Genomic DNA, 13,210 nt, shown 5'->3' with positions numbered 1-13,210 from the left:
ACCTTTCTAAGAATTTGTCCATTTCTTCCAGTTTGTCCATTTTATTGGTATAGAGGTGCTTGTAGTAGTCTCTTAGGATGCTTTGTATTTCTGCAGTTCTGTTGTAACTTCTCCTTCTTCATTTCTAATTTTATTGATTTGAGTCCTCTCTTGCTTTTTCTTGATGAGTCTGGCTAATGGTTTATCAATTTTGTGTATCTTCTCAAAGAACCAGCTTTTAGTTTTATGGATCTTTGCTATTGTTTTCTTTATTTCATTTATTTCTGCTCTGATCATTATGATTTCTTTCCTTCTGCTAACTTTGGGTTTTGTTTGTTCTTCTTTGTCCAGTTCCTTTAGGTGTAAGGTTAGATTGTTTGAGATTTTTCTTGCTTCTTGAGGTAGGCTTGTATTGCTATAAACTTCCCTCTTAGAACTGCTTTTGCTGCACCCCATAGGTTTTGCATCATCATGTTTTCATTGTCATTTGTCTCTAGGTATTTTCTGATTTCCTCTTTGATTTCTTCAGTGATCTCTTGGTTATTTAATAACGTATTGTTTAGCCTCCATGTGTTTGTGTTTTTTACGTTTTCTTCCCTGTAATAGATTTCTAATCTCATAGAGTTGTGGTCAGAAAAGATGCTTGATATGATTTCTATTTTCTTAAATTTACTGAGGCTTGATATGTGACCCAAGATGTGATCTATCCTGGAGAATGTTCCATGTGCACTTGAGAAGAAAGTGTAATCTGCTGTTTTCGGATGGAATGTCCTATAAATATCAATTAAATCTATCTGGTCTATTGTGTCATTTAAAGCTTGTGTTTCCTTATTAACTTTGTTTGGATGATGTGTTCATTGGTGTAAGTGAGGTGTTAGAGTCCCACACTATTATTGTGTTACTGTCAATTTCCTCTTTTATATCTGTTAGCAGTTGCCTTATGTATTGGGGTGCTCCTATGTTGGGCGCATATATATTTATAATTGTTATATCTTCTTCTTGGATTGATCCCTTGATCATTATGTAGTGTGCTTCCTTGTCTCTTGGAACATTCTTTATTTTAAAGTTTATTTTATCAGATATGAATACTGCTGCGCCAGCTTTCTTTTGATTTCCATTTGCATGAAATATCTTTTTCCATCCCCTCACTTTCAGTCTGTATGTGTCCCTAGGTCTGAAGTGGGTCTCTTGTAGACAGCATATATATGGATCTTGTTTTTGTATTCATTCAGCGAGCCTGTGTCTTTTGGTTGGAGCATTTAATCCATTCACGTATAAGGTAATTATCGATATGTATGTTCCTATTACCATTTTCTTAATTGTTTTCACTTTGTTTTTGCAGGTCCTTTTCTTCTCTTGTGTTTCCCACTTAGAGAAGTTCCTTTAGCATTTGTTGTACAGCTGGTTTGGTGGTGCTGAATTCTCTTAGCTTTGGCCTGTCTGTAAAGCTTTTGATTTCTCCATCAAATCTGAATGAGATGCTTGCCAGGTAGAGTAATCTTGGTTGTAGCTTCTTCCCTTTCATCAGTTTAGGTATATCATGCCACTCCCTTCTGGCTTGTAGAGTTTCTGCTGAGAAATCAGCTGTTAACATTATGGGAGTTTCCTTGTATGTTATTTGTCATTTTTCCCTTGCTGCTTTCAATAATTTTTCTGTGTCTTTAATTTTTTTCAATTTGATTACTATGTGTCTTGGTATGTTTCCTCTTGGGTTTATCCTGCATGGGACTCTGCGCTTCCTGGACTTGGGTGGCTATTTCCTTTCCCATGTTAGGGAAGTTTTCGACTATAATCTCTTCAAATATTTTCTCGGGTCCTGTCTCTCTCTCCTCTCCTTCCGGAACCCCTATAATGCGAATGTTGTTGCGTTTAATGTTGTCCCAGAGGTCTCTTAGGCTGTCTTCATTTCTTTTCATTCTTTTTTCTTTATTCTGTTCCACAGCAGTGAATTCCAGCATTCTGTCTTCCAGGTCACTTATCCGTTCTTCTGCCTCAGTTATTCTGATATTGATTCCTTCTAGTGTAGTTTTCATTTCAGTGATTGTACTGTTCATCTCTGTTTGTTTGTTCTTTAATTCTTCTAGATCTTTGTTAAACATTTCTTGCATCTTCTCGATCTTTGCCTCCATTGTTTTTCCGAGGTCCTGGATCATCTTCAGTATCATTATTCTGCATTCTTTTTCTGGAAGGTTGCCTAGCTCCACTTCATTTAGTTTTTTTTTCTGGGGTTTTACCTTGTTCCTTCATCTGGTACATAGCCCTCTGCCTTTTCATCTTGTCTATCTTTCTGTGAATGTGGTTTTTGTTCCACAGGCTGAAGGACTGTAGGTCTTCTTGCTTCTGCTGTCTGCCCTCTGGTGGATGAGGCTATCTAAGAGGATTGTGGAAGTTTACTGATGGGAGGGACTGGTGGTGGGTAGAGCTGGCTGTTGCTCTAAATCACCTTTTTTAAATGAGCCATTATAATTCTTTTCTCTATGTACTATGGAACAAAGCTCTTGTACGCTGTCCTCACAAAGCCCTGTGATGCTACTACCTTGCTGGGTAATATTCAGAGGCCAGCGTGGATGGGTGTTATATGACCAATAAGCAAGAAGTTACCCTTTCTTACTTGTAGCCTCAATTTGTTAAGATCCCATCTCTATCAGACAGTGTACATCAGAAGTTTCCTTACTTGCATTTCCAAATGGGTAAAATAAATCATGTCCTTTGAAAGAGAGGCTTTACAGCTTTGTAATTGAGGTACTTTAATGCCAAGTAAACATCATATGCCACAGCTGTTCCTAAAAATTTTATGAACAAGAAGAACATGAGGCCAGTATAAAATGAATCCACAAATAATGTTTCTGACTCCCAGGCTCACCCCTCTTGAGTGCAGGGAAGCCCAGCGACTCAAGGGGCGCTGCGTGGACATTCTCTGTGAATGTTGTGACTCACTGAGGGATGAGGGCCTGGGATGCGTGGCACACGGGGCACAGACCTTTGACTCTGCCATGAGGATGCTGTGTCAGACCACACCGGAGCACGAGCCAGGTAGTCCTTGCAAGGACGCTGGGCATCTCTGCCCTCACACACGCAGGGTGTGGTCCAAGTGCTCAGCTAACTTTGCCTCGTTCCCCTTTAGCTATTCCCATCCTCCTTGCAAAATCACCCAGCCCTGCCAGCCATAAGCGGTACACCCATTTTCTCTTCCGAATCCCCAGTTTCTTCTTTTCCAATTATTCACAGTGGATGAAGAAGAACAAGATTATAAAAAAAAAATAAAAGGTTTGTCCTAATCTCCCCTGCTCCATCATCAAAAGCAAGAAAGATCTGCTAGTTTTCTTTGGGACCGTTAATTGTTCTTTATCAGATTCTCATAAAGATCACAGAGCTACCGCCCAGAGAGGCTGAAAAAAGTCCATTGTGTCCACTTGGCCGGTTAGAGGTTCACACAGTGGCTGCAAGGTTTTCCAATTATGCACCAGTTTTCCCACTTACCTTGGCCTTCCCATCCTGGGCTGACATATATCCAACACACATGCTCTCCGTCGTGTGGCTCCACAGAAATTCCACTGCCATGGAAGAGAACACAAATAGGCACATTCAGATCACAGATGGAAAATAAATCTCTGCTTTTTAATACAACAGTTAAAGATAGCTTTATATTTAACACACTCGGGCTCCCTACTTTCCATTCGCTCCTTCATAAATGTCAGGATGATTTAGTACTCAGAACCGTGTAATACCGTTTACTGTGAAATGAAAAATGTATTTCTTACTTGTCAAAACTTATGAGTATTACATGTAAAATAAATGCTCTTCTGTTTGAAACTTGTAACATTAAACAACACACATGCATGCACACACACTCATACATACAGTACACAATGATTTAGTAAATATAATATCCTATAACGTAGTTTCCTTTAAAACACACACACACACACACACACACACACACACACACCCCAGGGTCTAGGTTTTCAAATACCATTCTCCATGAAAAGGAACCAGGATTCCTTGGAGAAATGTTGATTCCAAGGCTGGGGCAGAGAAAATATTAAATGAACCTGGAACATCTTTTTATGCCAGAAAATAAGGAAGTGCTCAAAGAATGAGGAGGACTTATCAAAAGGACCCAGGGTCAGCCTGCAGGAACTCACACTGACCATATCTGAGTCAATCTAAGTATCAAAATAAATAATGACAGTAAAGAATTAACACCACTGAACAAAATTAAAACCAACGAGCCCATACTAATGCAAACACATAAAGGAATAAATAAAATGGGGGAGAAGAGAAAGCAATTCCTTGTAGCAGAATGCCAACTAATAAATACAGAATAGAAAGCCATCACACTTCCTAAAACTAGGAGAATCTAAAGAGGAACAGGCTATTTACATAATCTCAGTGTGATCTCTCCACAAAATTCTTATGAAGTATAAAGGGGCAAAGTATAAGTTCACTGTGGAGAAACCCATGGACTTCACTTTAATCCAATGATGGAAGCCAACATCACCAATTAAGGGACAAATCAACACAATGTGCCCCCTGAGACTCACTGCCACTTCTGCGGTGTTCTTGCCAAAAATGCAGAACCAGAATTGCATGAGGAAACATCACACAAATCTGATATAGGAACACTACTAAATAACTGGCTTGAACTCTTCAAAAAATATCAAAGTCAAAAAATACAAAGAAAGTTGAGAAACTGTTCCCATTTAAAGGCATCCCAGGGACTTCCCTGGCAGTCCAGTGGTTTCACTGCCAAGGGTCTGGGTTCAATCCCTGGTCGGGGAACTAAGACCCCACAAGCTGCGTGGTGTGGCCAAAAAAAATAAAGAAAGAAGACAAAGGCAACATGACAACTAAAGGCAATGTGTCCTCCTGGGATGGAGCCTGGACGGGGACAGGCGGTGCTTGAAGGGACACAACTAATGGAGTTTGAAAATGGACTATGGATTAGGTAACAAACAGTGTGGCATCAATATTAAATTCTGTGATTTTGACAACTATACTGTGATTATTTAGAAGAACAACCTTGTTCTTAAGAAATAAGCACTGAAGTATTAGGAGTAAAGACACCGGATCTCTCCACCTTGCTCTCAAGTCATTCAGAAAAAAAATGTACAAGAGTGTGTGTGTGTGTGTAAAGGGAAGAGGGAAGGAAGGAGGAAGTGGAGATGGAAAAACAAATGGAGGAAATGAAAATGAGTGAATCTGGGTAAAGAAATCACAGGTGTCCCTTGTACTGTTCTCGAAACTTCTCTGTAAGTTTGAAATTATATCTAAATTAAAAGTTACAGAAAGAAAAATACTGAGATACACACAAAGCTTTGTCACCTTCAAGTACTTACTTTCAAAATTCTAAGTTTTTTTAAAGGCATTTTTAAAGTTTTGATGCACTTCACAAAAATTTCAAAAGTCCCCAATAATAAAACTGCCTTGCTCAACACCAACCCTCTGGGTCCCGGGCCATCCATCTGTTTACGTCTCCGAGCTAATTAAGCCTGAAGACAAGTGTGTGAGTTGAGACACAACTGTGGCTCAGCTAGACTCTGGTCCTAGACTCTGAAGGCTTTGCCAGACACATGGGGAAGAAAGAAGCAGAAGGGGCGACACTGAGTTCCTCAGAGTGGCTCATTCCCTCATCATTAATTAATTCTCAAACCTGCCAACCTGCTCCACAGACGCTCCGCTGATGAGTGCAGGAAAACAGTGTCACGCAATGAAGCAAGTTCTCTTTGCCAGATGTTTTTTCTTCCTAACACATCTGCTTTGAACTTCAAAAACCTTGAAGTCCAGAGCAAGGTCTGGGATATTCTGAATTGCCTAATAGAGCAAAGGCACTCAAGCCTTACTGAATTTCTCGAGTAGTGACAATGCTGTTGTAGTTAAATACAAAGTTCAGGAATTTCTAACATTGTGATCTCTCCTTATTCCCCAAGTATTAAGGTGGTAACTGCTCATGAATTAGCCAAGAAAAATACACGGAAATATATAGTCAATCTAATCATGAAAGGGAAGGATAAAAACACTGCACATTATTTTTTTAAGACACAATTCTGACAATTTCAAACTGCATTATTCTCTCTAAAAATAGAGCCTGCTTTAAGGAAATGTAACACGTGAAAAATTTAGACTTACAAAACAGAATAAACTGGGTGTGCTGATTGACCACATTAAATATTTTTTTATTGAAAGGTTTTCAATAAAGTTTCTAGATACAGAATTTAGGAGTTCTTAAAGAAAGTAACTCAATGTCTAGAAATTCAGTCTTCATTCACTCTTTTTACAAACAAACAAAGGAGGTGCATGGTACTGATGCATTATTTTTTTTTGAATTTTTGAATTTTATTTTTTTTATATACAGCAGGTTCTTATTAGTTATCCATTTTATACATATTAGTGTATACATGTCAATCCTAATCTCCCAATTCATCACACCACCACCACCACCCCGGCCACTTTCCCCCCTTGGTGTCCATATGTTTGTTCTCTACATGTGTCTCTATTTCTGCCCTGCAAACCAGTTCATCTGTACCATTTTTCTAGGTTCCACATATATGCATTAATATACGATATTTGTTTTTCTCTTTCTGACTTACATCACTCTGTATGACAGTCTCTAGATCCATCCACGTCTCTACAAATGACCCAATTTCGTTCCTTTTTATGGCTGAGTAATATTCCACTGTATATATGTACCACACCTTCTTTATCCATTCTACTATCGATGGGCATTTAGGTTGCTTCCATGACCTGGCCATTGTAAACAGCGCTGAAATGAACATTGGGGTGCATGTATCTTTTTTGAACTATGGTTTTCTCTGGGTATATGCCCCGTAGTGGAATTGCTGGGTCATATGGTAATTCTATTTTTAGTTTTTTAAGGAACCTCCATACTGTTCTCCATAGTGGCTGTATCAATTTACATTCCCACCAACAGTGCAAGAGGGTTCCCTTTTCTCCACACCCTCTCCACCATTTGTTGTTTGTAGATTTTCTGATGATGCCCATTCTAACTGGTGTGAGGTGATACCTCATTGTAGTTTTGATTTGCATTTCTCTAATAATTAGTGATGTTGAGCAGCTTTTCATGTGTATTTTTAATACCAACAATTCAAATCAGTCACTCATTCAGGTTCAGACTTCAGAAACTCAGCAGGATTGTCTAAAATTTAAATTATAAAATGCTTTTGAAAAGAAATCTTATTTTATTTCTTTTAGTGTATGTCAACTCAATAATTTAATAAATTATTAATGAATAACTTATCAAATTATTTCTTGGTGGAGGACTTCAGGGAGGCAGGAGAGGAACTAACATTGAGAATCTATCATCCGCCAGGCACTGCCTTTCATAGTGGACCTCGGCAAAGCCTAGATGGGGAACCTGGGGCTCAGAGAAGGGAGGTAACATGGCTGAGGCCATCTGAGCAAGTGCAGAACCTAGGACTCAGACTGGACTTCTAGATTCTAAAACCTGTTGCTTTCTCACTCTGAAATCTACTCAGCTTGAAAAGGATTTAGAATCATAAAGCATCGAACACAAACAGAACTCTTAAATATCTCTTAAAGTAAGCTTTTAAAACTATAACAAGATAATACATTTGACTAAATTAAAAATGTTTACAGTATTACCTTTTGCCCTATGGGAAAAAAGTCAAGAGATGAGTGACAAGCTGGGGGAAACATTTGCAATTCATATTACAGAAAAAGGACTAATTTTCTTAGTATATAAAGATCTGCTACAAATCAATAAGGAAAAGACAAACATCCAAAGAGAAAGCAAAAGGATATGAACAAAAGGGAATATGAATCACTCTAAAATGTGAAAATACGTTCTACATTTCTCCTACTAAAAGAAATGAAAATTAAAACTACAAAAGATTCAACATTCAGGTTATCAGACACCAAAAGGTCAAAACAGCATTATGTTACCTGGGGGTAGAGGAAGGAGCACTCTCATGTAATAACGGTGTGAGTATGACCATATGGAAATACATTCTTATAATTTGCAGTAGTTATGTTCCATAAATTCACCATAAACACTGAATTAGCAAATACTGAGCCACTGCTCCCAAGGGAAATACAGGGTTAGTTTCCTGCAAGCCTCTGGTCCCAGCATTTTCAATCGATAAGTAAACTTATTTTATGTGTGTTTCTGATTAAAGACATCTTATTTAATATGTTTTCATAACTAATTAATTTTATGCAGTATTTCTTTATAGTAATACACTAGCCAAGAAGAGCTTAACATTTTCCTGACCCTGGATGACCTGCCCATGAATTTCTTTGGCTTTCAGCCTTACAGTAATGCTGTCCCTCATGCTCTTTTTATCAGTTGTCATCTCATGAATCCGTAAGTTTTGCTACTTTTCCAGCTCAAATTTTTCCCCACTCTGTCCATGCCCACAAATGACCTGGGAAAGTGCCGAGAGTATTGATCTTTCAATTACTAGTAAATTTCAGAAAGTAAGAAAATTCACAAATATGAATCTGCAAATAATGAGGACAGACTCTTTTTCTCAAAATGACATACCCTTTGACCTAGCAATTCTACTTTTAGGTATTTAGTCTACAGATATGCCTTTACATGTACAAAATAACATCTTTACACAGAGATTCACTGAAGTAGTTCTAATTAGGAAGAAACTGGAAATAGCATGGTTGCCTTTTGGTGGGAGCATATACGAAGAACAATGGTACCCTATACAATGGAATACTATTCAAGTAATTAAGAACAAAGAGAAATTTCTACATGGATCATATGCAACCATCCACACTAAGTGTTTTTTCAAACTTTTTGCCATGAACCACAGTAAAACCAAAACAAAACAAAAAAAGCGCCACACACTGTCACTTAGTACATGGGTTCTTTATATTCTATGCACTGCAATTAAAAGGTTCTGCTCGTGACTCACTAAATTAGACCTCATTAATGTGACATGCTACAGTTGGAAAAAACACTAATCTGCAAAATATATCGTTTATCTAGAAGAAAAGTAAATGTGGAGAAAGACATATAAAGATGGTGCTGCCGTTTTTGTGAAAGAAAATAAAAGGGCACCATGGATGACAATGCTTGTAAATACATGAGATGTCTCTGGAAAAAAATCTTGGGAAGCAGCAACAGCAGTTATCGCTAGACAGGGAACTCGTGATTAACGAAGTTGAGAGGGGGGCAACCTACTTTTCACCATACATCCCTTCTGAAACTTTTGAATTTTGCCCTGTTTTCAATTATGTCCTATTTTTAAAAAAATACACCTAGGAATCTCAATTACCTTGTTAATCTAATTTATCTATGAAGAATTAATTTCTTCCCTGTTTAGATTATGACATTCTGAAATACACTGAAATGTGACGTAATGACATGTTACCATATATTTTTAATTGCCCTTCATGAAAATGCTTTATGATGATGTGAAACTGATTGGATGCTTTCAAATTGTTTCATGTCTTGTGACTACCCAAAACATGAACAAATCTTATGAAGGGGCATGAATAAACCCCTACTTAAATTTATACTGGCCACATATATATAGAACAAAACCTGCTATGTTCAAAGAGCAATCAAAACAAACAAAACAAAGCAAATACTTATTTCCATTTGAAATAAAAAATGCCGAAACCATCATAAGTTTTTAAAAATGAGAAAACATTTATTTGTCTCAAGGGTAAAGCTTCTGTCACAAAGATCTCTCAAAATTGTTTAATTAAGCCAATTTATAATTAAAACCTAGTCAAGAGTAGTACAAAGTTTGCTCAAATACAATTACATAGAAGAAAAGCTAAAATGTTAAACGCTACTCAGTACAAAAGTAGCATTTCTCACCATCAGTGATATCTAGAAGTCTATAATTTATTTCTTAATTTTAAATCTAAAATTGTCTCCTACACTAAAAAATTGAATTTTATGGAACAGTATTTTAAAAATGATTCTAATAATAATACAAACAAACTGGGCAGATGCTATATCACAGTACCAGAATTTTTCCTTGTGTTATTATTACATGTAGGGGACCATGAACTCAAGCAACGTGCAGGGTTTATGAGTGGCCTGGCGTGGCACGTCTGAGCCTGTGAATGTGCTGTCTGAAATAGTGTTTGGTGTGGTCAAGCTCAAGCTGATTTCCATTTAGAGAAGGCCTGGCCTCTCGGTAATGACCACGCTCCTTTGGTAGTGGCTGGTGACTGTTTACACCTCAACTACTGATTTGAAAAGGGCTTTTGTTTTTTAGAAAGCCAAAGCCCAGGGATGGTGAGGCTACTGGAGATGTCCAGATCATGAAAAGACCTCCATCAGAAAACATTAAGAACACCTAAAGCTATGGGTTTAACATATGAAAGATGGACACAGGGATTTGGCAGGGTTCTTCTCCACCAAGTGACTTCACATCATGTCCCAACACACAAGCACGATGTGAAAAACCGTCAACACTACTGATCCTGTGCCAGAGAACAGATTAGGTGTGGATGTGCTGTACGTGTGTTCCTCAAGAATGGCAAGTTAATGGTCTTATAGGGACAGTTGGAATGGATTTGTACATAATCTTAGAGGCCAGCCTGTCTGGAAAGTTGTATTTAATGCTTTGGAACAAATGAATTCACCTAGGGGTATAATGTCCGAGAGCAGCCCCACTTCAGTCTAGGGTCCCCCCACTGCCTGAGACATTTTGAGTCACATGTCATCCTGTTTAAATTAAGTCAAACAAAATTTCTTTACCAGAGTTGCAAAGCAAGCTTTTTCTATTCAGATTCTCTTTTTTTTGACCAGAGAGAAGCCCTCAGCCACCATTTAAAAAAAAAAGAAAGAAAAAAAAAAGTTGTTCTCCAATTGTTGTTAACAACCCCCAGCTGCACTGGCTCCCACACCCACTTCAAACCTCTCTGCCTGGCTTCATATCCCAGACTTTCTTGCAAGGAAAACAAAACTCTAAAATCAGAACAGTCTTGGGCTGGGCAGTTGCCAAGTCAGCTGCCACTCCTTAGCCCTAGGTCAAATGGCTTACCCTAGGACATTTTGCATAGTGTTTAAGTTACTCCTTATTAAATAAAGATAAATTCATTTTTTAAATGGGAAGGAAGAGGAACTGTAAATAGAACAATTTCTTCTTGTCTCTGCAGATTTCCCCCAGGGTGGTGAGGTTCTTTATAACGCAGTAGGGGGTTCATTCAAGGATGCTTTACTGTCCTGACATGGAATCCTTAAGATTCATATAATGCATGTCCCATTATGGCCATGAAGTAGCTCTGAGTTGGCTTGCTGCCCTGAAAAACTTTCACCACTGAACTGTCTGGGGAGCTATGGGGATGGAGTTCTAAAGAACTCCACTTACGCTAAGCCAAGAAAATAATTATTCCCTCTTTCCAAGGCTCACTCCATTTGTTCAAGACTAAAGAAGATGCTGACTGAAAAAGGAAGAGAGGGATGTGGGTCAAAGAGTAAAACAAGCCCCAAAGGACATTTCAATTCTCTTCCTATTTTATCATTTTATTGTATTAGAAACTGATGAAATAAGTGGCCAATGGCTGGGACTTGGAAGTTCTCTGCTGAAGACAAAAGCATTCAGTGAAACAAGTTATACTGAAACATGATTTCATTCATTCAACAAATATTTTTTTAGGATTTGTTTCATACTAAGGTGATCTACTTACATTTTGAGCAGATGAAAACTGACTATAAAATTTGTCAAAATGTTTTTCTGAGAGTTTTAGGAGAACCATAGTAATAAGAATTACATAATCACTAGAATTCTGTTCATAAATCTTTGTATTCTTTATTTCAGATGGAAAGCTTTATGGCCAAAAAAACCCAAAAAGACACTATATGGTTAGATTATAGCTAGAAGTATACTTCTCATGATGGAGAAAAAAATTACAGATGAACATCTATTTTCAGTCTTCTTAAAGTGTATTAGTAATATTTAACAGAAGAAACGTTCTGTTATAAAGCAAACAAAGCAAATGATAGCTTTTTGTAATCAACATCTTTGTATTTTAAAAATGAAAACCAGTTCTGAAAAATATAAATCTCAGAGCACCACCTCAATAGGTTAATGCAACTCAGTTGTTGAAAAGTTTAAATATCATGTCTGCCTTATTCACTTTGCATCTAAGAATGTTACTTAATTCGCTTCTTTCCATCGGATCCTTAAATAAGAACCAAAATGCCAGCCTATCTCTTAAGACTACAGTGAAGATGTAACAATCCCAAAGCATTGCTGGGGTGCTAAAGAAATAAGCTTCCAACCATGACACTGGGCCCTCTAACAGAACAAAGCTTTAGTTATGTTTTTAAGACAAGGTATTAACATCAATAACCAACCGTAAGTACCTCTTTTCCCACTACCAGTCTAATAACCAATTTGCCTTCTCTTTGAGGGTTATTTTTATGATCGTGTAAGCCCAGCAGAATGCCTAGTCATAAGTACTCGTGGTGGCATGAAATGGAAATAAGGGATATTGCTGGGCCCCGAGAACGAAGCTCCTTTGAAGTACATGTGTTTATATGTGCTCACCAAAATTTTAATGCCAGTAAAATAAAAAGGCGGTTTGGAATTTTAACTTACAGTAAAATGACCTTTTATCTTTTTAATGTTCCAGGAAGCATCAATTCAATCTAACAATTTTTATTTTTAAATCATGGCAAGTTTTCGTAACAGTGACAAGAAGAATACTGGATAAAGAACTTTGCCTGATCTGAAAAGAAGGGAGGAGAATGCCACATTTCAGTTCTCATTGGTAACTGAAGAACAGTTGATTTGATCGAGCTAAGTCTAAAATGATAACGGGACTCATTATCCTTTCAGGTAATCATGTTAAGAAACTGCAAAACTTCTCACAGAAGAAATCACCTGCTACAACATTTAGATAAAGTTCAGACAGGCCCACATGGGGGCTTCAGAGATATGGGTAATGGGCAATTTCTTAAGCTGGGTGGCAGGTCCACAGGTGTTTGTTTCACTATTATCCTTTATAACTTACACATTTATTACATTCTTTTAAAAATACATGAAACATTTCACAATAAAGATGAAAACCCAGGATAAAAAGGAGTAGCTGGACAGTAGAAACAATATCATGTACAAAACTTAATTATCAGCACCATGAACATATTTCTGGGCAGCAAAGAACCTGAAGTTACTCCCTGAGTGAGGTGAGGGTGACTTGATGGGAAAGTAACAATTATCACGTGTGGTCATCAGATGACCAAGCTCGAGCTGAACTGTGGGCCTTCAATCTA

At 37.7% G+C, this 13,210-nt stretch overlaps 1 protein-coding gene across 1 annotated transcript in view; it reads right to left on the bottom strand.

Annotated features, from left to right (window-relative positions):
* TASP1 (taspase 1) overlaps positions 1-13,210 on the bottom strand; it is a 242,379-nt gene that overhangs the window by 29,446 nt on the left and 199,723 nt on the right. Inside the window, exon 13 of the mRNA XM_082670290.1 lies at positions 3,460-3,533. Within this exon, the coding sequence (XP_082526416.1) occupies positions 3,460-3,533 (74 nt within the window). The remainder of the gene's footprint in view (positions 1-3,459; positions 3,534-13,210) is intronic.

Source organism: Grampus griseus (assembly GCF_964374135.1).
Source record: "Grampus griseus genome assembly, chromosome: 14".
Lineage (NCBI taxonomy): Eukaryota > Metazoa > Chordata > Mammalia > Artiodactyla > Delphinidae > Grampus > Grampus griseus.
This window is presented reverse-complemented; position numbering and strand designations above follow the sequence as displayed.